This window comes from Sprattus sprattus (assembly GCF_963457725.1).
Source record: "Sprattus sprattus genome assembly, chromosome: 14".
NCBI lineage: Eukaryota > Metazoa > Chordata > Actinopteri > Clupeiformes > Clupeidae > Sprattus > Sprattus sprattus.
The window spans coordinates 16,895,659-16,921,771 of record NC_137912.1 but is presented as its reverse complement, the minus strand read 5'-3'; the positions used below and the strand labels follow the sequence as shown (position 1 = coordinate 16,921,771).

Below are 26,113 nucleotides of genomic sequence, written 5' to 3'. Positions count from 1 at the left end.
GCTCATACTGTACACACACACACACACACACACACACACACACACACTCACTCACCTGAAGAGTGAAGTATGGCTCATACTGTAGAACTTGATTTTATTGGGGCTGTAAGGGCCATGCACCAGGCACTGGATGGGACAAACAGATACAGTGGGCCAAGAATCACTCTGATTCTCTGAACCACAATATGACTATAAAACACTACAGTTTTTGATTCAATATTTGCGATATGATGTGTTGTGTGTTCACTATGATTCAATAGATTTTGGATGCAAATTGTGGGCCTAATAAATAAACAAATAAAATAAAAGACAGTAAAAAAAAAAGTCAAGACATCATTGCCATGATCACTGGAACAGTACCTGATTAGTTATGAGTCAAATAATAAAATATCAACACATAGGGCCTGTGAAAGCCTGTTTTCATTTCTTTATAAGAAGCCACAGTTTAGACATGCTTCATATTTGCATATCTAGTCTGCCGTAGTTCGGACAATCTGGTGTCTCCATGGAAAACTGACGGTAAACTGACTGTAAACTGCACGGAAATCTTATTTACTTCGACAGATCCCTCTATTCTTTTAGAGTAGGCCAAAGGCAAGGTCAGCATGTTCCCTCAAGGCCAATCTGGATTTTTTGTTTTGTTATGAATGATTCACGATTTTCCCTGTCTTCATGAACTCAAGACAAAACATAATTTAAAAAATCGTTTTCTTTATTTAAACCGCAATGGAAAACAACCAAATGCGTATTCAAGTTAGGTACTCTGTAGTAAATGATGATGTTAAATTTGCTTTTGATAAAGGTCTTTTGTTTTTCTCTATCTCACTGTCTTTTTTTTCTCTCTCCTTCTCAAAGAGATGTTTGTGGTTTGCTTCTGATGAGAGCAACTGAAAGTAGACTCCCTGTGTACGTGAGAGATTGCTCACAAGAAATTGCACAGACATTAGGGGAGGGAACTTTTAGAAAATAACAATTCTCTTTGCCACTACCTACTACTGCATCATTTACCTGGCAACAAGTGATCATGAATATGATTATGGTTATGGTGAAGGTATTTAGAAGATACTTTTGTCCAAAGCGACTTAAAAAACACACAACAAATGTAATTTTGAATAATTAAAATGTGAACAATCAGTAATAATTATAATAATAACAATTATTATTATTAACAACAACAACAGTTTTGATATTTTAAATTATTATTATACTTATAAAGACACAGATTCTCATCAGGGAAGTGAATAGTGCTGAGTTAAAAAGGCATTAAAAAGAGCTGGGGCTGATCCAATGGCTGAGAGTGAGGAATTTAAAATTGTATTCTAGCAGGGTGACCAGAAGAGGAGTAACATGTGGCCCTTTGAAGACCAAACGCACCACCACATGCTTAATCATCTGCAGTGGTCTCACAACATGCAGGCAGGCCAGTTCAAATTGTATTGCAATATTCTATAATCTGGGCCTGCACAGGAAGAGCGGTCTTTGTAAAACTGCTCTTTTATCTGTGACAAGCAAAAGCCTCTGCTGAGTCATTAGTTCTGCTTTTACTAATCTTGCCAACATCTGTTTATACAGTGAAGCATTTCATCATTCTCTCTACATAGTCTCAACTGAGAATTTCCAGGCATGCAGTTAGTGTGAATTGCCCCTCACACTGCGTGAAAAGAGAAGCATCTCGGAAAAAAATGTAAATTTAAATGTACATGTTATTATATGTTAACAAACTGCAGAAGAGAAGGCCTACTACATGAATCCTTCATGGGTACCTTTCCCTTGGGGTTGCCTGGGCTGGTTTTGGGGTCCAGCAGCTTGTTGATGTGCAGCTTATCTCTCTGCTTTTGCTCAGTCCAGGACGGGCTGGCACTGCTCTGTAAGAAGGTGCCGTTGGCCAGGTCCTCATACATGGTCATCAGTGCCTCATGACTTTGCTGCACACACACACACACACACACACACACACACACCAAGAATGCAAATGACATTACTCTTATATGTCAGACTAGGTCAAAGATCTAGATGCACTGGGTGGGGATGGGACAGAGGAAATTCCTACCTCGAGAACCTTCTACCTCAGAATGACTGGCCCATTAAGGCAGTGTTATTAGAACACTAAATTTGCTGTAGATAGATAGATGGATACTTTATTTATCCCGAGGGAAATGACGGACTCATGTGCTCGTCTCCGAGAGTTGAGATACAGCGGGGGGAGTCACAAGGTCATGCTATGGGGCCTCTTTCGTGGTATCTAGACTCTAAACCGGAGACTAATAGTCAGTTTGTCTGGGTAAGGGCTGGCCTTGTGAGCCCACGACTTTTACTATCCATATATTATCCTGATCCAACAACTTCTTGAAGTCAAGTCTTTTATTCAAAGATACTTGACATTGTTTTAATTTCGGGTTAGCCCAGTTAAGAAACACAACGCCATAGAAATGAACTTTGGGGAACAGTGGTTTAGCATGTTATGTATTTGACAATTCACGTTCAGTCAGAGTCCGTGTTTGCCACCCTGTAGACCCGGGTTCAAGTCCGGGTGGGGTGAGTACTCTATCCCTTCGCTACAGGATGGCTGGGGGTGAATTGACCTTCATCAATCATGATACAAATTACAAAACCCTATGTGAGGTCAGTGATAACAATGGCGCAATGTGAGCGGCACTTACTTTTGACTCGAAGCACTCGGGGGCCCGCCGGGCGTGGCCCTCCTTAACGAGGATGTCAGTGACACTGACGCTGTCTGCGATCTCGGTGGGCACCAGCAGGTCCACTCGCACCACACCGTGCAGCACGGAGTGGAGCGAGGCAGCCAGCGCACGGCCGTGCACCAGCGTGGAGAAGCGGTTCCGAGCCCGCCGGCTCCACTGCTCACCGCAGATCATCGACTGAGCTGATGGGGCCAGGAAGGCCAAACGAAACTCCAGAGCCTGAGAGAGAGGGAGGGGAGGAAAGATAGAGAAAGGGAGAGGGAGACAAAGAAATGGAAAGAGATAGGGAGAGATAGAGAGAAGGAGAAAAGACAGAAAGAAAAAAAAGAGAGAGAAGAGGAAATGCAGAGGATGAGGAAACAGAAATTAGCAGATTTTCAGTAAAAAAAGGGGAATACAGTGATCACAGAATCGATCCATCATCAACTACCATAACTAAATGATCAAGTAACTACAGTTTTGGACAGTCTCCTCGAGCTAAACGAGCCACAGGTTAACACGCCGCAAAAGTGTGCAAAAAAGCTTCTTGAATTGGTCTCATACATTACTAAATATGAATGGAGAATAAGTATGAGGCAGACTGTGTGTGTGTGTGTGTGTGTGTGTGTGTGTGTGTGTGTGTGTGTGTGTGTGTGTGTGTGTTTGAAATGCAAGGAACAGGTGTCAGAGAACAGGTCAGCAGTCATCTACCTGGAAGGGTAGTGTTTGAAGCTTTGATGGCATCTCCCTCAAACTGTTGATGGACACTCGAGCAGTGTTCCCAAAGTCCAGGAAGAAAACCTACACACACACAAAATCAAGTTATCTGTCTCTTAAAGGACGCATCATCCGGTTTAAGCATGAGGGCCTTTTGGAGTGAAGCTGAAGCTGGGACAATAAATAGGCCCAGATGTACTGCTGGCCCTGGGACCAGAGGTGCCAAATGAGGAAGAGATGAGTTTCATGATCTTAAGCCCCGCCAATGTGGCACTAAATTCTACGCAAGGAGGCGTCTACACAAGGAGGCGTGCATGCAGCGCAGATAGCAATTTAGGTTGGGGTAGGAGTAACGTCAAGGAAATCAGTAGAGTTCTATTTAAGGCTACATCCAAACGTATCCATTTTAGTTTTAAATCACATCAATTCTGCCACATTTACACCTGGGGTCCATACTACTGCGCCGTTTTCCAGCCCCTAAAATGCAGACCTTCAGAAACACTGCTGATCCCATTTTAATTTGAAAGATCAGGGGTTGATTGTAGATGGACAGAACTAGACACTTTTGGAAACAATGACGCAGACACTGTATTAATGTAAGATAATTTCAGTTCAGTATAGTTTTAATAGGAAGAATAGGTACAATGTTTGAAATGTCTTGTTCAGAAACCAAGGTCTTTGAGTGGAAAAGCAGGCCTGGGAAGGTCAGGTCACTGCAACAGTAGACAATGTGGCTTATGATACATCGCAGAAATAGACATAAATGTGTCATATGTGGTGTGAAACATGTCCATGGACCATGTTATCTCCCTAGAGGCCTACAATGTATCATAAGCCACACTCTCTCCTGCCCTAGGCAACCATCACGTGTCCTGGACAGCTAGAAGCTACTGTTGCAGTGACCTGACCTCACAGACAGCCCCATGCATTGGTTGCAATTAGGCATCCCAGAGTCTGGTCAGAGTTGAACTAATAGCCACATGCTGCATTTCTTTAGAGGAGAATCAGATTAATTGTTTCAGCTTTACATAATAAAGGGTGAGTTTCCCTGACACAATACAATACCAATGAGCTCCCAGATCAGTCCATTTTCATCTCAATTTTCATCATCAGCCATGATTTTGCTACTTGGTTTAACTTACATTCCACTGTAGGTGTGGTATAAAAACCAATAGACTACATTAATATATTATACATCATGCCAATGTTATTACGATTTCTGATGACTGTGTTTTTTCTTTACTATGCTTTTCCCTTTTTCTGACTATGATTGGTTAAAGAAAAGCTTGGCATGAGACCAGGCCTTCCTATTCCATTCACATTCCCTAATGCCATTCTTTGAAAAAACACTCCTGTTCCTGTCATAAATAACAGCTAAGACGTCAGTTAAGCCTGGTCTGCCTGGATCCTCTGGCACCAGGATGATTAATGATGATGGCGTTTCTTTAGCTGGTCCACTCAAAGGGGGCAAAAAAAAGTCTAGAGATATTGAAAATCTTTTGGACAATAAAGCAAGAATTTTCTCTTGGTAGTTTATATTTAACTGAATTTAAAAATAAAGTCTAGGGATTTTGAAAGCGGCACCATGTTAAAGTTGAGACACCTAAGGCACTTCTAAAGGTTTCTAGGTGACAGATGATGACTGGAAATGGTGTGCCTGTCTGGTGCATATGTGTTCACCTCTGTGGAGGAACTGCAGTGTTTTGAGGTAGTTCCTGTGCCTGCACCACACTAAAGAAGTTAACATGACCGACAGGTCTAACGGACCTGCAATTATTATTCTATGCTACAAGGAGTGAAACCCAGAGCATGTGTGTACGCCTGCTACCACTTCCTCAGTACACACGGCTCTGATCTCATCAACATTAGTGCTAAAGTGCATGCATGAGTGTGTGTGTATGTGCGCATCTGTGTGTGCATCTGTGTGTGGGTGTGTGTGCGTGTGTATGAATATCAGTGTATGGGTGTTATGGTGTGTACATGCAATTAAGAGATACGCATGTGTGTACGTTTGTACACATGTGTGTGTGTGTGTGTTCACCTCCACTTCCACTTTCCTGTGTGTGTGTGTGTGGGGTGCATGTGTGTGTGCTTGCATGTGTGTGTATGAATATCAGTGTATGGGTGTTATGGTGTGTGCATGCAAGTAAGTGATACGCATGTGTGTGCGTTTGTACACATGTGTGTGTGGGTGTTCACCTCCACTTCCACTTTGCCTGTGTGTGTGTGTGTGTGTGTGTGTGTGGGGGGGGTGCATGTGTCTGTGCTTGCATGTGTGTGTGTGTACACATGTGTGTGTGTGTGTGTGTGTGTGTGTGTGTGTGTGTGTGTGTGTGTGTGTGTGTGCTCATCTCCACTTCCACAGAGCAGCCCTGAACATGCAGTATCTTGGCCCTGGAGTAGCTTTGCCTGTGTGTGTTGTAAGACAAAATCAAATATATTGAATGAACTATAGCATACTTAAAACAGAAAAATGTGAAAACCAAGAATACAGCAGGCCAACTGGCATCAACTGTGTGAGAAAGGGTGATTAACGATGTGAGAGGGGGTGGTGTGGACAGACAGGAAGAAACACTTGACATTATAATGTGCAGACCGGCAGTTGAAAAAGTACCAAAACATCTTGTGTTTTTTTCTGTGTACAGTCCCTGACAAAAGTCTTGTCGCTTGGGTACAAGTTGACCTTAAGTGCCCCTCAAATATATTTGTAATACATTTTTTTTTTTACAAGAAATGGCTGATTTCAATCCCAACAGCTTTTGAAATAATGTTTTGGTGCCAAACGAAACTGCTGAAAAGCATTCTAACGTTCACAGCTTGGTAAAGCCCACTGAGGCAATTTTTGCAAAGACAAAAGTCTTGTCGCCTTGTCATATGATGCACCCAATCCTAGATTACAGCCTCACCTGTGATCAATAATTAATCAATCAGTTAGTGGGTGTGTATAAAAAGAACCCCAGCAAACCAGACCTTCACATCAACTGCAACTTGACCTGACAACATGCCTAAGATTCACCCTGAGACCAAAGCGTTGATTATCAAGAGGCTGAAGACCAGATCAACTGCTGAGGTGGCTGACACCTCCAATGTGTCTCAGCGTCAAGTACAAAGAATAAGAAAAAGATTTGAAGAGACTGAAGAGGTTTTTGACAAGCCCAGGTCCGGCAGACCCTGCAAGACAACTGCTCGGGAGAACCGTTTGTTGGCTCGAAAATGTTTCCACTTCCACAGAGCTCCAACAGGCCTGGTCACCTCAAGTCCCTGTGTCAACCAGGACAGTAGTGTAGAATTCTGTCTCGAAATGGCCTCCATGATCGAATCAGTGCCCAGAAACCAGCACTAAACAAAACACAATTAAAAAAATGTGGACGTGGACGCTGGAAAAGTGGCAGAAGGTGGATTTCTCATATGAATCTTCGGTTGAATTACATCACAGCCGCCGCAAATATTGCAGGAGACCTACTGGAACCCGCATGGATCCGAGATTCACCCAGAAAACAATTAAGTTTGGTGACGGATAAATCATGGTCTGGGTTTACGGGGTGTGCGAGAGATTTGCAGGGTGGAAGGCAATATCAATAGCCTAAAATATCAAGAAGTATTAGCTACCTCTTACATTCCCAACCATACAAGGGGTCAAATTTTGCAGCAGGCTGGTGCTCCATCGCATACTTCCATCTCTACATCAAAGTTCCTCAAGGCGAAGAAGATCAAGGTGCTCCAGGACTTGCCAGCCCAGTCATCAGACATGAACATCATTGAGCATGTCTGGGGTAGAATGAAAGAGGAAGCATGGAAGACGAAACCAAAGAATCTTGATGAACTCTGGGAGGCATGTAAGACTGCTTTCTTTGCTATTACTGATGACTTCATCAATAAATTGTATGAATCATTGTCGAACCGCATGGATGCAGTTCTTCAAGCCCATGGAAGTCATACAAGATATTAAATATGGATCTCACAGCACCACTACTTAATTCACTGATGTTATGCAACATATTTATGTATTTGAAGTAAATTATTTGTTCAATTTTCACATTACTCTCTGTAGGCGACAAAACTTTTGTCTTGGCAAAATCTGACCTTTCTGTGTTCATTAAATTATCAATCTTTCTTCAGTGAAGCACATTTATTTTAGTATATTAAACATAATTTGGGAGGGTTTTAGCTTTCATATGAGCCATTTCTGAAACCAATGGATACATTAAAAGTCAGGTTATAAGCTGTTGTTTCTACAAAATGGATAAGTGACAAGACTTGAAACCATGCATGATCATGGGATGAAAGGGGGCCTCTAGAGGCCCAGAGTGACATCACAGAACTAAGCTTTAAAAGCTTGAACATTTCTTGTGTTGGGAAGAAGGCCTTCTCCAACTATTGATGTTAATGTATCATTTGTGACAGCATTGCATTGTGTCATCATTTAACAAGTAAACTTATCTTGCTACAAAAAAGCTTCGTCCGGTGACTCTTCTCTTAAACCAGCACGCAGTGTGTGCGTGCATGTGTGTGTGTGTGTGTGTGTGTGTGTGTGTACACGTCTGTGTGTGTGTGTGCACCAGTGGAGGCTGGTGGTTTTTAAAGTGAGGGAGGAAGGACTGTGCGCCTGGTTGCCATTGCCCTGCTTATTCCGTTGGTGGCATAAGTATGTGAGATACAAGTTGTTTCAGGGTGTTTTTGTGGACTACAGTACTACAAAATAGCAGGCAGGGTATGCAATAACAGAGGGACTAAACACTTGGGAGAGTGAGGTTATGCAACACAGAGCTCATCTAAACCTCTCACACACAATGTCTTATGTCTACTGTGGTGACACTGCATGAGGTACAGATAATGTAATAGCTGGGGTCCAGAGACGTGGGAATGGCTTCAGTCTGTTGTTGTCCCAAAGATCAAAGGTTCTCAGGCCCAGCTGCAAGATCCTTACGTGTGAGTGATGTGTTAAGTTATGTGATGTGTGAGATGTACGTGCTAACAGCATCTGGATATGTCGGTCACAGCAGCTTCATTGATGATTGATAGCCTACCACAAACCCAGGGTGGAGAGTGTGAGTGAATGTGGTCTCGACTCGGTGCAGGAGGGTCATTGTGTCAGAGACGCTGTAGAAAGCCAAAGTCCCTGCCCTGGGATTCACATACACTCCTATTCTGGAGCCACACACCAGATGGAGCTCCGTCTGTTTATTATTGTGCCAGAAATAGGAGCGGGAACTGCCCATGCCGGAGAGGCGCAGACTCCAGGACTGATCATTATGTCCAAACTCACTCTCAGGCCCTCTCTTCCTGACGATGCTTTTATATACGACTGCTATATGGATCCCCCAACTCCCACCCAATAGCAGCGTCCAGACACACCCTCTCTACACAGCACCTGACACCTCCTCCCCTGGGAAATGTAAGTGAATGAGCCCCACGAGCCGCCAGTATCAGAGACAGATCCCATTGATCTCAATGGGAGCCAAGAGGAGGCCGTCCTCCGTGCCGAAAATTTCTTGTTACGATAGGGGGTGCTAATGTTATTTTAACTCAGGGAAACAAATTATAATATTCATAGTATTAAATACTGATATCAAACTGCATTTTTAAAGGAGTTTAGTCAGTTCAATTACAAAAATACATTCTCAAAAAGTTTGAGGAGGTTCTTCCTCCGTTTCCTCAATGGAAGAGCCTCCTCTGGTGTGCACACATCTCCTCAGAGGTACCAAGATCATACAGTATCTTTGCCTTGAAGCTCTGCATGTTTGTGTGTGTTTATAGACTTTTACAGAACTACAAGGAACATGCAGTATCTTGGCCCTGTAGTAGCAGTTTGGGTGTGTATGAACACATATCTATGTTATGTGTGTGTTTATGTGTGTGTACTTCCACAGAGCCGCCAAGGACATGCAGTGTCTTTACCCTGTAGTAGATTTGCCTGTGTGTGTGTCTACACATCTTGTATCTTGGCCCTACAGTAGCAGTGTATGTTTGTGTACCTCCACTTCCGCAGAGCTGCTGGGTACGTGCAGTATCTTGGCCCTGTAGTAGCGTGGGGAAGCATCGAGCTCCCCTTCGTCGCTAAAGGGGGCCAGGCACAGCAAGTTGGGGTAGAGTGAGGAGGTGAGTGGCTGGAGCTCACACGCGTTGATGTCTGCCGTCAGCTGTCGCTGCTTGTTCACGCTCGCCTCGCCTGCCTGGAAGCCCCAGAAGTGCCCCACCTCTATCACCTGCAGGGCAGAACCATGGAGAACTATTACACCATGGAGACCCATTACACCGTGGATAACTATAACAACATGGCGACCCATTACACCATGCAGACCCATTACACCATGGAGACCCATTACACCATGGAGACCCATTACACCATGGAGAACGATAACACCATGGAGAACCTGACCATTATAAAGTCCTGGACTGAGTTACCTATTACCACTCTCATTCATTTCAATGGCCAATTCCTAGCTGGGAACTAAACTCAGGAAGTATAAAAATCATCACCAATATCTTTTGGGGTTCAGTTTTGGTACCAGAATATGAAGAGCCAGTTGTCTAAGCTGAAAAGACAACATGACCGATGTCCACTGTTATCAGGACCCTGCACGGACAGGCATAACACCCCCACATCCTATGTAGTTAAAGAAACACCCCAGATTGCACACGCAGACAGACCCAACACATTTGCTTAGCCAATGTCATACACACCCCCCCCCCCCCCCCCAACACACACACGAACACGAACCCAGGATGCTGACACACACAGACCTTAGTGATGTTGACGATGAAGACCCGATTGGAGGGGAGCCTCTCTGGATTAATGTTGCTCAAGAAATCCACAGGTGACACAGTGTGGTTCAGTAAGTCTACATTGACTCTGAAGAACAGAGAGAGGTTGGTTTAGTTGGTGTTTTGTTTGCTGTATAGTTGAGTTAATTTAGTTAAAAATGACGTAATATGTTTGTCAATTACCTTTTCTTTCATGACTAAAGCAAGACAATGATGACATGGCAGCAACGTCAGTAAACACTAACTGGACTATACAACATGCAATATTGTCGATTAAAAAAAAACAAGACTTTAATGTAGTTTGAAAAATTAAAACTTGTCCAAAATCTCTCTTTATTTTCGTTGACAAAATAGAAGATAGTATTATGGACTATTTTTCACTTGAAATCACATTGAAATATCCACAAAGAAATTGAGGTAATGATAACATCTTGGTGGTAAAGACAGATGAATCCTGCTGTCTGGAATGTCCTGTGTAAGCGATTCTCTTGCAGATGCATATCCTGAGACAGTCAAGCAATCCTGATGAGACTATAAAATGTGTCTGCAGAGCATTACCAGCTTCAGTCTAAAACCTAGCGAGCTAACAAACTAAAAGCCATAAAGGCCTTGCAATCATAAACAACAGCCCAGGATGCATTGGTCATGTTTAAGGAAGTGAGAGAGGAAGAGAGATACAGGCAGGCAGACAGGCAGGCAGGCAGATAATTTAAAGGCAGTTTTACTGTTGTACAAATTAGACAAGTTCACTAGTTTTGTAAAACCGTAATTTCTGAAATGAAAGGTAGTCTTAAGTTGAGCTACATGACAGTCTGGTGAGGTATATTGTGGTATATTATTAGTGTAATGCTGCTTATGCTTCAACTCTGTCAGAAAACAGTGAAACAAATGTGTGTGTATTGTGTTGTCAGCTTTATAGAGATTATGTAAGTCACTCTTGATTATAATGCACAACATTTGTTTAACTCCTTTACAAAATTTGCAGCATAATGCCAAGAAAAGAGTGACTCCTTGGGCGTCAGCACCAATTTGAAAGTGGGGGGGACATGTTTAAGCGGGCGGTCTGGGGGTCCCCCCCCCAGAAAATTTTGAAAAACGTAGATGCAATTTCCCGCATTCTGGTGCATTTTACCATGTTTTTCTCTGAGATGTAAATCATGTTATCAGCATATCAAATTCACAATTGATATAGGTTTGGTAGCCTGATAATTATGTTGGCTACATTCAAACTGACCACCTCATTAAAGTATGACTGTTCAGGTCAGAAATGGCCAAATGTGTATTGAAACCCATAGTCTTTAAGGATGGAAGCTGCCAGAAGTAAACGGTTAACGTAGGGGAAATAGTTTTCATACATGACAAAGCTTGACAGCATGCCCAGCACACCAATGTTCATTTTATTAATTGTGGCATTGACATCATCTTTCGTGTGTGAGTCAAAGAGAGGTATACAAATGAGTGACACATTAAAAAAAAAAAATCACTTTGGTGAGTGTGTGTTTAGTCGCTGCTGTCGTTAGAAAAACTGCCATTAGCTAGCTAACGTTAACGCCAGATTAGCTCACGGTTGTTATGGCAATAACAATACGATTATAGCCAGATAATGTCCATTGGGTGGTCCTTAATTGTCCACTACGGGTAAAACTTGGGCAACTCTGACTTACTTTTTCTTCTTCGAAAAAAAAAATCCGTATGTCCATTTCTGTGGTCTGCTTCTAGCGCGACGATCAAATCAGAGAATGAATGAACATGAATGACAGTTGAATCTGCGTGCGTGATGAGGCTGCGTAGTACACCAGGAAAACGCGGATTGGATTTATATTGCTGTGGGTATTCCCCACTGATAAAGTGGAACAGATTTAATTGTGAAGCAATGGAAAAAATAATGGACTAGTAGACCAGCAGTCACGCACGCACTATTTTGACTGCAAAAGTGGGGGGGTCGAAACGACTTGTTTTGAAAAGTGAGGGGACATGAGTGACTCCAAATGCAGAAGCACAGGGAGCTGCAGTAAGCAGCTCAGGGTAGCAGCTCTCTTTTATCTTGGATCAGGCCATCAACTAGTAAAACAAAAGAGGGAGAATCTGTTACCCTACCTGGTCCAGAGGAACCCATGATAATTTAAGTTAGTTTGTAAACAAAAAAAAATATCCTACTGTGTTTTTCCTTTATTATTTTTTATTTCATAAATAATTTCTGCGATGGTTGCCCTTCTTTTTTAGTATGACCACCTGCCCCCCAAAATGTCTGTGCACGTGCCTGTGTACAGACACACTGTTAGCAGTGTAGTGTGAGTCGTGTAGTTTGCATTGTGCAAGTGTGTTTTTGTGTGCGAGGAATAGCGCAGGGTAGTGTGTGTGTGTGTGTGTGTGTGTGTGTGTGTGTGTGTGTGTGTGTGTGTGTGTGTGTGTGTGTGTGCGCGTGTGTACCGTGCGTTGCGCAGGTGTGTGATCATGGCCATCTCCCCGGCGTGAGTCTCCACCTCCTCACTGGAGAAGACGGTCAGCTTCAGTTCCTGCTTCTTCTGAGACAGCAGCAGGGCCAGAGACACCTCCTGGAGAACACCCGCTCCTGCTGACCGGCTGAACTCCACATATGCTCTACAACACACACACACACACACACACACACACACGGTACAGTTATACAAACAGATCATGCATACACAGATGTGAACACACAGTTATAACTTCAGTACTAGAGCAACGGAATGTTCGTGGAGCAAGGTCAAGTCTCTGGAGCATTTCCCTCACTCGTTTGTGAACGGTTTCTCATCAGTTCCCTGAGAAAGGATGTGCATCTGTTGTTACGTTTTCACACACTCAAACAATTATTACAGTGCATGAAATGCCCTGTATTGTTATTCCTAGGCTTCTTCTTCTTCTTATTCTTGTTACCTTTTTCTGCGATTAATTCAGCCCGAACCGCTAAACGTAGAAACTTCATTCAAACTTTGTCGCGTAGGTCTTGTAAAGGACACTTATGCTATGTATTTTTCACTTTTCTAAACTTTATACTTTTTAAGTTATTAAAGAAAAACGAATCTAAATTTTCCCATTGACTTACATTGGGCCATTATGACATCATAATAGGGTAATTAAACTGGCTTGCACCTGTGCTTCACTGACACCTGCGGCAAGCCTCCAAGGGTCCTCTTCTCTCTGTACCTCTCCATTCAACTGTATAACTAGGAATATTAATAGACACCTTCCATACTCTACTTTTTTTTCTCTCTATCACTCTCACTCTACTTTCTCTCACACTCCATCTCTCTGCTTCACTCTTTTTTTCTCCTTATTTCAATATTTTCACTCTCTCTTTACTGTCTATCCAGAGCCACTCTTGTTCACTCTTCTTTCCTTACTTTGTTTCTTCCTCTCTTCTTTCCTTTCTTCTTTCCTTCTTTCTACTCTTCTTTACTTTCTTCTTTCCTTCTTCCACTCTTCTTTCCTTTCTTCTTCCCTTCTTCCACTCTTCTTACCTTTTTCTTTTCTTCTTTCCTTCTTCCACTCTTCTTTCCTTCTTCCACTCTAATTTCCTTTCTTCACTCTTCTTTCCTTGCTTCTTCCCTTCTTCCACTCTTCTTTCTTTCTTCACTCTTCTTTCCTTTCTTCTTTCCTTCTTCAACTCTTCTTTCCTTCTTTTACTGTTCTTTCCTTTCTTCCTTCCTTCTTTCACTTTTCTTTTATTCGTTCTTTCTTAACTTTTGCATTTCATGCACTGGTATTTCCTTCAGGAAATGCATTTTCTAGTTGCCAATGATGTTATTCTGTAAAATCAAAGCTACTCCATAAATAATGGATCTTATTTGATCTTATTATACGGCTCTTCAGAACGTTCCAAAAAGCCCCGTTGATTTGAATGGGCCATCCCCAACGTTCGCAGGTACTTATTTTCATATAATGACCTGCATATAATGACCGCTGTGCTGTCAATGGCAACGGGTTTTGTGCCTCTGATATAGGTCTTTCGTATCATTCCCCAAGTATTCCACACTAACTTATCAATGGAGTTTCAGCAGACGGTTGAGCAGCTGTGTTCTAAAGAATGTTCAACGTCTTTGAAGTTCAACGTCTTTGGCGAACTATTTCTCTGCTTTTTAACACTACGTATAGTAACAAATACATTGTAAAAAGACACACTGTGTTAAGTGTATTTGTTTTTTTGTTTTGTTGTGGCAAGTAACCGTATAATAAGCGGGATAATGTATAGAACGCAGGTCTTAATCGGAAAATAAGTCCCTTCAGGGCGAAGCAAGACACCTCCGCTTCGCGTCGGTGTCCGGTTCACCCTGTCGGGACTTATTTTCCGATAAGGACCTGCGTTCTATACATTATCCCTTACATATGCAATAAGAGGTCGCTCATCTCTTGATGAGAAGTCGAGGACAAGTCTTTGTATCTGCAAATGTTAACTTAAACTGAAATAACACATTACCTGGTGCTGTCGAAGGCTATGCTCTTGACCTGGCCACACTGACGGAACAGGGACTGGACTTGTTTGTAGTACAGGAAAGCAAACGGTGGCATGTTGCGAATCTAAGACAGATCGGGGGTCATACAGGGTCAACTGCGCACAAACACTCAAAAAGCTCCGTACTGTAGATGTGACCTAATGGTCACTAATCCAGTGGTGTGTATTCTACACAAACATGTGTCCCTTTTTATTCATATTATTAAGCAGCAACAACAAAACATATCAGTGAGTAGTTTAATCTAGCTGTAGGTCTGAGAAGAATTTCTTGTTCCTCAGCATATGCCTTTCACCTTTACTAGGCTAACATGCTCCTTGAACTAGTCTTACTAGACATTTATCTTAATTGAGTAAAAAGGATGGCTATGATATGATTGAACTGGTTACAGTTCTGTACTTGGCAGGATCTCTCTACCATTGTCTGTGTTCCCACGTAGTTAGGTGCAGACAGTGAGTGACGCAACCAGGGGATAAACATTATCTCAAAAACACAACAGGAACTGGAAGAATATGGCCCAGAGGACGTTTTTATACAACCATCAATGCAATGCAGACACGAATGATACATGAACATCAGTGGTCGGAGAAGGCCTTCTGATCAACACAAGAAATTAGGGATGGGAAGATTCACCGGTTCGCATCGATGCACCGGCATAAAAGCTCACGATGCGATGGCCCGGATCAAAAAAGTGTGCACCGGATACAATGTGGGATGAATTGCGATGCATCTTTTCTAACATTTTTGTATCGGTATAATCTCAATACAAGACCAATAATTTTATATTGAGATAGATTCCACCTCTTTAACTGTTTCTTAAACGCGCTCTCACCGCTGTCAATGGCAGTTTCTCGTGAAGTCTATAACTTTTCTTAAAGCTCTATCTGTCTGCAATACCGCTCTCGGCCTCTATGCCACTTGGGCGCTCTCACAGGCAAAGACAGTGGGATAAGGGAGTGTTAACGGTGTTTTCTGCCTGGAAGTCTAGCACCTAATTAAACTAAATTAAAAATATAAGTGGAGTGTCAGACAATGCGCATTGTTTTTACATAAGAGGAGTGTCAGCAGATGAAATACAGAAGTTCTGTAAAGGGAAAATCCCACAAGAATAACGTGTTTTTACTATGTACAGAGTGGACCAGACGATATGTAACCATTTCATGATCAATAAGGGGGTGGCTTCGGGGCCCAGAGTGACATCACAGAACTGAGCTTTAAATGCTTGGACATTTCTTGTATTTGGTCAGAAGGCCTTCTCCAGCTATCGGTGTAAAGCTGATGTATCATTCTTGACTGCATTGCATTGGTGGTTGTACTGTATCATCATTTACCAAGTAAACTTATCTTGCTACAAAAAGCTTCGTCCAGGTCTGACTCCTCTCTAAACCAGCACGCAGGTAGAAAATACCAAACAAGTGTCAAATGCGGAGGTAGCACTGCAGTTAAGTCAGTGTGAACTGGTGTGCACATACCACTACTGTGGTGGAGGGGTCATAGCCAGACAGCTCCTTAGCAGCCAGCTCGTCATCGAGCTCACCCTGCAGGTAGTAGTCCGGGTAGAAGGCTCCGGCAATTACCACCTTACACATATGCAAGCGCACACATACACACACACACACACACACACACACACACACAGACACACGCACACACACACACAAAAACAAAAGCTCCAGTTACTCTCCAGCATGTCCTCCTGCACCCAAAGGGACAAGGTCAAAATGAGCTTTCGGACTGTGAATAGCCAACAGATAGCAGGGGTCAGTTTCTGGGATTTTTTGTTATTTTATAATTTATTATAATCAATTAAGGTTTGATACTTACCATTCCCTAAAGTTGAATCCCACATGAACACTGCCCCCTCCATCCCTCCCTCGTTTTTTTCCTCTCACTCACACACACACACACACACACACACACACACACACACACACACACACACACACACACACACACACACACACACACACACACACACACCTGTAAGATGAACTTCTGCATGTGCAGGTTGGTGTAGTCCAGGGAGGAGTGGCTGGAGTTGGAGTGCATGTTAAACTGGGCCACACGCTTCCTCAAGTCCTCAAACAACTCTGCAGCCTGAAAACCACAAACACAGATAAACCAAATGGTTACAAGCTTCCATTTCTATATTTGAGTATGGCCTATACTAGAGCATCATAAAGCGTTATGAGTACAGTTATGTCTATTTATTAACAGTTATATGTGACAGTGGCAATGATGCATTATGAATACGTTTAGACATTTATGAGTGTTTTTGCTTCTGGGTTTATAAAGTTGTGAAAGAAAGTATTCATATATTTTATCATGAATGTGTTTTCTGTTATTAAAGCTTTCTTCATCTTTGCTGGACCCAAAGCTATATCTTTCTGACCTGGACTGGATGTTTCTTGGTGCAGTTTCTGCATACCTAGACTGCTTTGCTGCTGTGCCTATCCTTGTTTGCTTTCCATATAATAATGCATTCTAAGATGTTGGGCTTATTTTAGTTTGACATACAACACAAAAGTAGTATACAAATATCCATCGATGCCTAAGACTCCTCTCTAGGTTGGTGCCACTTTTAGAAACCTCCCTATTATGTTTTCCATCAAATTACCAATATAAGGCTATTATTGTGATTTTTGATGTTCTTCCTTTTGAAAGGTCAACTGTTTGACCTTCCTCAAGACACAGGTGTGTTTGTACCTCTCTGACTCTTTTGATGGAAATGCAGTTCTCCTTCCCCCAATCCAGCTCATCCTAGAATCGATGGGTAAATACAAATTAAATATAGAAATTCAGCATACATGGACTGCGATTTACAAAACATAAAGCTCTTATGCTATGGAGGACCAAAGCCATGAAGTAAAGATACATCATTATTTGTAAGGCATTGAAATGATGATTTTTCTTATAATATATTTATATTTTTATGGATCTACTTCAGTATGTATTGTTGCGGTCTCATATGACATATTTGTATCTTGATCTAAGTATTACAAAATATTTTCATTTGTGTGAGAAAGGGGAACTGGGCAAATAAAAACGTTTTTGTAAGACTTAGATCAAGATAAAAAATATATATATATATACAGTGACCATCTAGATTCTAGAAAGAACCAACTAATTTTGCAGAAGTGTCACAAAAAAATGGGATCTTGGATGCAGATGTTGCTTCATGGGGAGATCTTATTATTGTCTTACGAAAGTTTTGCTCATGTAAGGAACCACTTTCCAGACCAACGACTGAACTATTGAATTGTTTATTGACTGAACTGTTTATTATCCTACATCTGGTATAATGATTAATCGCATGGAATTTGGTGTTTACACTGATAAGGATCAAACAGTCACACAGACAAATGGAGGTATTTGTCACCTCCAGAGGGGGGTTACCTGCAGCCCGCAGAGACCAGAATTCCCATGTTTCTGAGATCTATGTTAAAACGAATTTATTCAGCCGCAGAAATGAGAAAGCTGTGCCACTCGGACTGAGCCTATTCAAATGAACCCAAAACATGACAAAGATATCATCTTATAATGCAATACCACACTTAGAACCCTTAATTCCATTCCCCTGTCCTTAATGTAGCCCTAGTGGGGGAAAGCACCGAGAGAGTTCCCAGAGACAGGGGGTAGCGATAACAATACAGTTCTGGAACCTGATCTATAAACCTCACCTAATGAGAAATTGAAAATTGAAGGCCATCTGCTTTTTTCAATCTGAAGATTCTCACCCTGCAACTGAGAGCCTAACTCTCATGACTTTGCATCTCACTATCGCATTATCATGTGACTGTTTTGCTTCAGGACATACAGCTTTCCCCCACTAGGGCTACATTAAGGACAGGGGAATGGAATTAAGGGTTCTAAGTGTGGTATTGCATATTAAGATGATATCTTTGTCATGTTTGGGTTCATTTGAATAGGCTCAGTCCGAGTGGCACAGCTTTCTCATTCCTGCGGCTGAAGAAATTCGTTTTAACATAGATCTCAGAAACATGGGAATTCTGGTCTCTGCGGGCTGCAGGTAACCCCCCTCTGGAGGTGACAAATACCTCCATTTGTCTGTGTGACTGTTTGATCCTTATCAGTGTAAACACCAAATTCCATGGGATTAAGCATTATACCAGATGTAGGATAATAAACAGTTCAGTCAATAAACAATTCAAAAGTTCAGTCGTTGGTCTGGAAAGTGGTTCCTTACATGAGCAAAACTTTTGTAAGACAATCATAAGATCTCCCCATGAAGCAACATCTGCATCCAAGATCCCATTTTTTTTGTGACACTTCTGCAAAATTAGTTGGTTCTTTCTATATTTATATATTTTTTATCTTGATCTAAGTCTTACAAAAACGTTTTTATTTGCCCAGTTCCCCTTTCTCACACAAATTAAAATATTTTGTAATACTTAGATCAAGACACAAATATGTCATATGAGACAGCAACAATACAAACTGAAGTAGATCCATAAAACTATAAATATATTATGAGAAAAATCATCATTTCAATGCCTTACAAATAATGACATTTGAGAGTCAACAAACATATAAGAGCAATAACATTGTAGCATACTCATTTCAGCAGTAACCCACTGTGTGCACTCTTACCTTGGCATGCCGGAACTCGCCCTTTGTTTTAAGAGAATGCCATGTCTTAAAAACAAAATCACGCACAGCATTTAAACATCATAAACATCACTGTAGGGTGAAATACCTTTGCGGTCATGTGAAATGAAGGGCCCACGCGCACACACACACACACATACACATACAAAGACACACACTCACTCTCACACACACACAAACACACAGGAGCCATATAATGTGGAGCATGTAGCTGTGATAGAAGGATGTGATCAGACTTACCAAAAATATTAAAAACATCAATAATTTAACAGTGTAATGTGTAATGTTTAGTGGAAGATAATTTCAGTTCAGTAGTTTTATTAGGACATGGACATGTTTCACACCACATGACACATTTATGTCTATTTCTGCAAACAACAGATACATTAGGGTAGCGAACCCATGATCCCATGAGCTATTTAACTTGATGGGCCCCTCAAGTTAAATAGATCATGGATTCTTCCTAATAAAACTATACTGAACTAAAATTATCTTACATTAGGCACAAATAGATTGTACAGAGAAGTACTATGGAACATTGTATGTTTATAATTACATCACGGTTGTGGACCTAGTAGAATGTTTTTAAACAATTGCATATTCGGGGGGCAGGGGGGTACACATAGCACTTACCTTGAAGGCATTGAGGCAGGCAATATAGTCACTGGGAACGGCATTTGCAAACATTAGCTTGCTCCTGTGGGAGATTTCATAACACAATCCAAATCACCAGATCACTTAAAGCAGAAATGAGGTGAATTATTTTTGTTGGGTGAACGACAGTTTCCATTCAGGCTTAGGCCCAGTGACGAGTATTTTAGGCCCATTCAGGCTTAGGCCCATTTCAGAGTAAGCCTTAAAACAATGAACGCATCGGATGTTGATTTATTCTACACAGACAGATAAAACCAGAAGAGGGAACAATAGATACAGTAGAAATCAGTCTTACGACATGAGAACATTTTGTGTTGATGAATTAGAGAGAGCGACAAAGAGTGAGTGAGAGAGAGAGACAAAGGGATAGCCCATAAATTCACATAAGTTCATGTTTCTTGTTGTTAATATCCTACTCCCTTGATGATTTTTTATTTAAATAGTTTTATTGTTTCCACTTCTCCCCTTCCCCTTCTGATGTATCTTGTGTATACAGTACACCCAACCCAAATGCTTTAACAATACTGTAGAGCGTTATGGTCAGGCCAATAAAGCTTCTTTTGAATCTAATTTTTCAGAGGAAAAGAGTGAATGAAAGAGACACAGAGAGAAAGAAAGACTTTGTGAGTGAGTGCGAAAGTAAGAGTGAGAGAGAGGGAGTGAGAGAGAGTGGGTAAGAGTGAGAACGTTAGTTTGAGTGAGTCAGAGTGAGAGTGAGAGTGAGAGACTCACCGGTACCCGGCCAAGGGCTGTAGATGAGGTGCATTAAAGAAGCTCTTTATTGAAACACAAGCAGCTGGGAAGAGAAAAAGGCACAGAGAGGTGGTGTCAATGTCTTAGCATGTGTTCAGACAGCATTTCAAAGTAATGGCACACATTGTAGTTGCCTCTGTTGCTCAAATAGTTGGCAACCGTGAGCAAGGCAGGGAAGGAGGGAGTATGGGGGAGACAGGGCTGAAGATAATAGGGTCCTCTGTTCGGTGTCTGGCAGCTTCTTAGAGTTTAAAGCTTGATTAATACTTATGTCGACAACACTTTTGAAACAGTTGTCGACAGAAACTGCCTGGATTAGAGTGGCAGGTGTTTCCCGGGGTGAAAGATATTATACTCTATAATATTATACTAACTATTGAGATAATGTAAGATAAAATCAATATATCATATAAAAGAACAGTGAGTAAGGTTCACACGGGAAAAGTATAACCACAGATGACCAGAGTCATAAGTCATTATGGATACCAACCTGAGCATGTTTCTCAATAACAACTTATGCCATGGTAAGATAAGACCGAACAACAACAGTATTTCACCATAATACCATATGGCACACTAGATAAAACTAGAAGTGCTGATGTTGAAGCTTGTGATCAACTAGACTAGAGGGGACTAGACTATATGAAACCATTGCACAATTAAGGAGAATTAGGAGATAAAAGGGTGATCATTTCTTGTGTAGAGGAGAAGGCCTTCTCCTCTACACAAGAAATGATCACCCTTTTATCTCCTAATTCTGTGATGTCACTCTGGGCCTAACAGGGCCCCCTCCCTTCATCCTTAATTGTGCAATGGTTTCATATAGTCTAGTCCCCTCTAGTCTAGTTGATCACAAGCTTCAACATCAGCACTTCTAGTTTTATCTAGTGTGCCATATGGTATTATGGTGAAATACTGTTGTTGTTCGGTCTTATCTTACCATGGCATAAGTTGTTATTGAGAAACATGCTCAGGTTGGTATCCATAATGACTTATGACTCTGGTCATCTGTGGTTATACTTTTCCCGTGTGAACCTTACTCACTGTTCTTTTATATGATATATTGATTTTATCTTACAATAGTTAAGGCTCAGCCTTCTCTGATGTAGTCAGAGACGCTGGTGAATCTTCTTGTGAAGCCATACTTCCTCCATCTGCAGATGCAAAAATAAATCCTTGTTCTCTGTTTGACCAGAGCCTGATTGAGTCTCCAAGTCTAGTGGTAGTGAAAATTACCTTCAGCAGAAGGGTCAAATCAGGGACACACAGGAGACAACAACCAAAACTAAAAGAAAAGTGATATAAATCATTTCAAAACACTGTTCATGACTTAAGAATGTATGAATCAAGTGCCTTGTATTAATAATTACCTTTCATAAATGATGTGCTTATGTAAGCTGGAACATGGCTTTTCTATGGGTGTGTAACTTAGATTATTAGGTGCTGACGCCATGTAGTCTGCATAAGAGTTATATGCGTAAGGAGAGGGACCTTCTGCATATGTTTGGGTGAGCTCAGAGGTGATAAGAGGGGTCGAAATGTGCCTGCCCGACCCTGTGTAAAACTGACATCCTTGCATTTTAGAAAGTGCAGCTGGGATGACACACAAGGACTTCAAGTCGAGTGTGGCTATTCTTGCTGACATTAGAAACAATTATGGTGTCATAATTAGGTAAATCTAAAGTATATAAACCCTGTGCAATGTTGAAATGGCTTCACTTTCATCCTTGTGCTGTGTTAATGAGCCACAAAGAAATTGATAGGGAAATGTAATGAGGACATTGTTATTGCATTTGAATCTGCTTGTTTATTCTGTTAGCTGAGGCCTACTCTCTTGCTGTGGCAAACCACCTGTATATACAGAATCAAGAAACAACCATTGTGATCATTAGTGGGTAAGCAGTAGTAGCTGAAAATTGATAGAATAGAAAATGCTGTGCTGAAAATTTGCTTGAGTGTCATGTGAAATGTGCAAGGCAGAGAAAACAGGAACAGCTAAAGCAGGGGGAGGAAGTGTATGTTTGGAGGAAGTGTACGTTGGGAGGAAGTGTACGTTGGGAGGAAGTGTACGTTGGGGAGAGGAAGTGTACGTTGGGGAGAGGAAGTGTACGTTGGGGAGAGGAAGTGTACGTTGGGGGTTATTCTGAGTGTCTTTTGAAATGTGCAAGTCAGAGGTAACAAGAACAGTTTGGGCAGGGTGAAGAAATGCACGTTAGGGAGAGGAAATGTACGTTTCTCAAAAGATGACCAACAAGCAACACTTGAGTCCACCTATAGAAAAACCTCTTACCCAATGTGGAGGAAAGAAATAGTATAAAATGGAACTGTTAACTGTGTAAGCACTTGAACGCTTTAGCACTTGGGAAAGCACACGATAACTCTCATCAGTGCACAAATCCTAGCACTAACTCTTCAGCTGTAAGTGAGCACAATTGCAATTGTTACTGAATAAATATACTGATCTACAACTCCGGAGTCCTGAGACATTGAATTTGGATTTTTCACCTAACAAAAAGGAAATAGAAGAGTTGGAGAGATTCACCAGTCCTTGCATAGTCAGCATAGAGTTGTATAGACAAGACACAAGGACACAGTAACATTTCAATGGGGCAGGAGTCATAAGGTGGTAAATGTAGCGAGCTCCAAAATGGTTGTGTTCATATGACCTTGTGTTTGCACAGTGTCGTTTGCATTGAGTTTGAGAGAACACAGGGGCAGAAGAGAGAGATAAGAAACGTACCGATGATCAGGCAGTCGTCCAGAACGCCAAACACGTGCCCCAAAACAATCATCTTGCCCAGGTGCAAGCTCACAGGTAAGTGTGCAAGAACACGCCCCAGAAACGTCATGTCCCCGTCGTAGCGCTTCTGACTGGGACTGTTCACGGACAGGGCACCCATCTACACACAGAGACACACACATGCACTTAAGATTGTGCATGGTCCTATTAAAATTTGTACGTGTGACTTAATGCTTTATCCTTGAGAAAATGTTTAACATTAATCTATGTATCAGTTATCTAGGTTAAATTACAGCTTTTTTAATATTTATAAATGTTTACATATGCTCGACAGGACCCTGTTTGACTGGGAAACTGTGGGGCGGGGGGGGATTGGTATGACACAGCCTGCTGACGTGACCCCGATCAGACAGACTGGGAAATGAACAGGGACCCTGTTGGAGTGTCTGCTCCGGTGCGCATGACTTTTTAATTCTAAGACGTGTGTTTCCACGACAGTTGTCATTAGGAGCAGGACACAGACCGCTTTGAGCTTCAGCACGGTCCTCTCGATGTCGCTGAGGTTGGGAGGGGAGAGAGCTGTGGAGAGGAGAGTCCGAGGGTCACCCATGTCCAGCAGCTTCACTTTCAGCAGGATGCTGTCTAGAGGGGCACGCTAGACATGGACACAAACACACAGTTTGCTTGTTTAGTCTAAACAGGTGTGTTTTTTCAGAAAGGTCGAGTGAACTGTACTGTATACCACATATATACACACAGGAGCACACAGTGTGCCAAAAATGGCAGAAATATAATAATAATAACCTGCATCTCGGGAACAACAAAGTCTGGGATCTCCCTTTCCCAGAAGTCTTTAGTGACCAGACGGTAACAGTAACCCTTGGAGACCCGTCCAGCTCGCCCTGAAACACCAAACAAAACATTCTATAGTGGTGCGCACAGAACATTCAGATCGGCACCATCAGTTGCACCAGTCGAACGCGAGTTTGGGTGTAAAGTATCTTAAACCTCACGTCGAAACTTGCTATACACCCTGTTAAATTGCATCTTCCTACTGATGTTATTTACGATGGACCTTACACCTAAGGATTAGGAGAAAACAAAATTAAATGTATTACTTTGTGTTACGCTAAAACTATTTGTATGGTGCAACTCATTACATTTATGTGGTGCCTATTTATGTCTGAACTACGCAAAGATGGATCATCACTTGAACTGGTGCAAGCCGGTTCTAATGCACTTCTTACCTAAATTTGGCTGATCAAGGGGAGTATGGCCCTTTCAAAATCACAGACCCTATTCCCACGTCCCAAGTGAATGCAGTACGTTAAACTATCTTTGAGCCCATATGAAACAAACTAAATTACAACACTAATACATGGAGCCAGACAGTGTGAAAATCTGTGATTTGAAGAGTGGATGGTTGAACACACACCTCTGCGCTGGTTGCAGTTTGTCTTGGAGGACCATGTGAGGCGGAGAGAGCGGTAATTTGTGTCTTTGTCACAAACCAGGTGCCGCGCCAGACAGAAATCAATTACTGTCAATTACACAAACACTGTAATTAATACTCAGGGATTAAAGCAAAAAAAAATCATCGGACTGAAAAAAAAATCGGCACTCACTTTGGGTCGTGGCTGCATACCGCCTTGATATTTGATCTTCATATTATCACGATATTATCACTTACTAGTTCAAAGCTAGGGCATAAAACCAATATTTTTTGCAAGACTTCACCATTCTTGTTAATGGGCTATACATGACAAAACGATTTTCTGAAATCCAGGGGCATTTAAAAAAAAATGGGGGCACTTTTAGAAACTTGTGAAATAACATTTAGGCCTAACCTTTGTTCAAAATAATAAACACACTTATGTAGGCTTACAGTATATGAACAATTGTCATCAAATGGCAATAATAAGACTATTAGCATTAGTCTACAGATACAAAGTGTTTTCTTAGATTTTTTGAACAAAAACCAAACAGACAACGTAAATTAGACAATCATATTCAAAAGTATTCTATTATAGTAATAACAACTTATACAATCTTATTAGAGGTAAAAAAAAAAAAAAAAAACTATTAACAATCGTTTTTTTTTCTTTCTTTTTTTTATAATAACACATTATATTTATGGATTTTTGTGTTACCTTTAATCATGTACCTACCATAGTAGGCCTACAGGAAATACAGATTAGACTAGTTAGCTAGCATGCAAGCCAGCCTTTGTAGCCAACGTTAGCTAACTAACATTAAACTAGACCGAACTAAATCATTTCTAAAAGTATTATTACTAGTTATCATTCAACGTAGGCGATGTGTGTCGCTTGGTGCTTGGTGACGAAATGCCATGTATTTCTGAATGTTTTTGCTCCCCTTGATGGAGTCAGCAGAAGAATGTACCTGTGCTGGATTGACAAGGATTTGGGCAACTCGTTGTCCACAATTCCAACATGCCTTGAAAACAAAACCGGGTCTTTTTCTCTTCGTCATCGTCTTCCTCCACCCAGTCAATCTAGCTTTCATTTTTGACAGTCGCTGGGTGTATGAATTTTATATTTTAGAACCTGAGCTGGTGACAGAGACTGCGCTGATCCTCATTTCTCCTCACTCACTCTCGCACTCACAGCCAGGTCTGATTAGGAAGCGCTCCAAATATTTTTTGTTAGAACGTTCATTTCTTCACGCAACAATCAGTCAAT

At 41.6% G+C, this 26,113-nt stretch overlaps 1 protein-coding gene across 1 annotated transcript in view; it reads right to left on the bottom strand.

Moving 5' to 3' along the window:
* tdrd9 (tudor domain containing 9) overlaps positions 1 to 26,113 on the bottom strand; it is a gene marked incomplete at both ends in the record, with an annotated part of 42,065 nt that overhangs the window by 3,535 nt on the left and 12,417 nt on the right. Inside the window, 18 exons of the mRNA XM_080851646.1 lie at positions 56 to 126; positions 1,764 to 1,925; positions 2,661 to 2,921; positions 3,393 to 3,482; positions 9,374 to 9,604; positions 10,143 to 10,251; positions 12,594 to 12,764; positions 14,602 to 14,702; positions 16,108 to 16,215; positions 16,616 to 16,732; positions 17,342 to 17,395; positions 19,247 to 19,291; positions 19,898 to 19,961; positions 20,651 to 20,714; positions 23,412 to 23,571; positions 23,935 to 24,066; positions 24,216 to 24,313; positions 24,847 to 24,951. Coding sequence (XP_080707772.1) covers positions 56 to 126; positions 1,764 to 1,925; positions 2,661 to 2,921; positions 3,393 to 3,482; positions 9,374 to 9,604; positions 10,143 to 10,251; positions 12,594 to 12,764; positions 14,602 to 14,702; positions 16,108 to 16,215; positions 16,616 to 16,732; positions 17,342 to 17,395; positions 19,247 to 19,291; positions 19,898 to 19,961; positions 20,651 to 20,714; positions 23,412 to 23,571; positions 23,935 to 24,066; positions 24,216 to 24,313; positions 24,847 to 24,951 — 2,143 coding nt within the window. The remainder of the gene's footprint in view (positions 1 to 55; positions 127 to 1,763; positions 1,926 to 2,660; positions 2,922 to 3,392; positions 3,483 to 9,373; positions 9,605 to 10,142; positions 10,252 to 12,593; positions 12,765 to 14,601; positions 14,703 to 16,107; positions 16,216 to 16,615; positions 16,733 to 17,341; positions 17,396 to 19,246; positions 19,292 to 19,897; positions 19,962 to 20,650; positions 20,715 to 23,411; positions 23,572 to 23,934; positions 24,067 to 24,215; positions 24,314 to 24,846; positions 24,952 to 26,113) is intronic.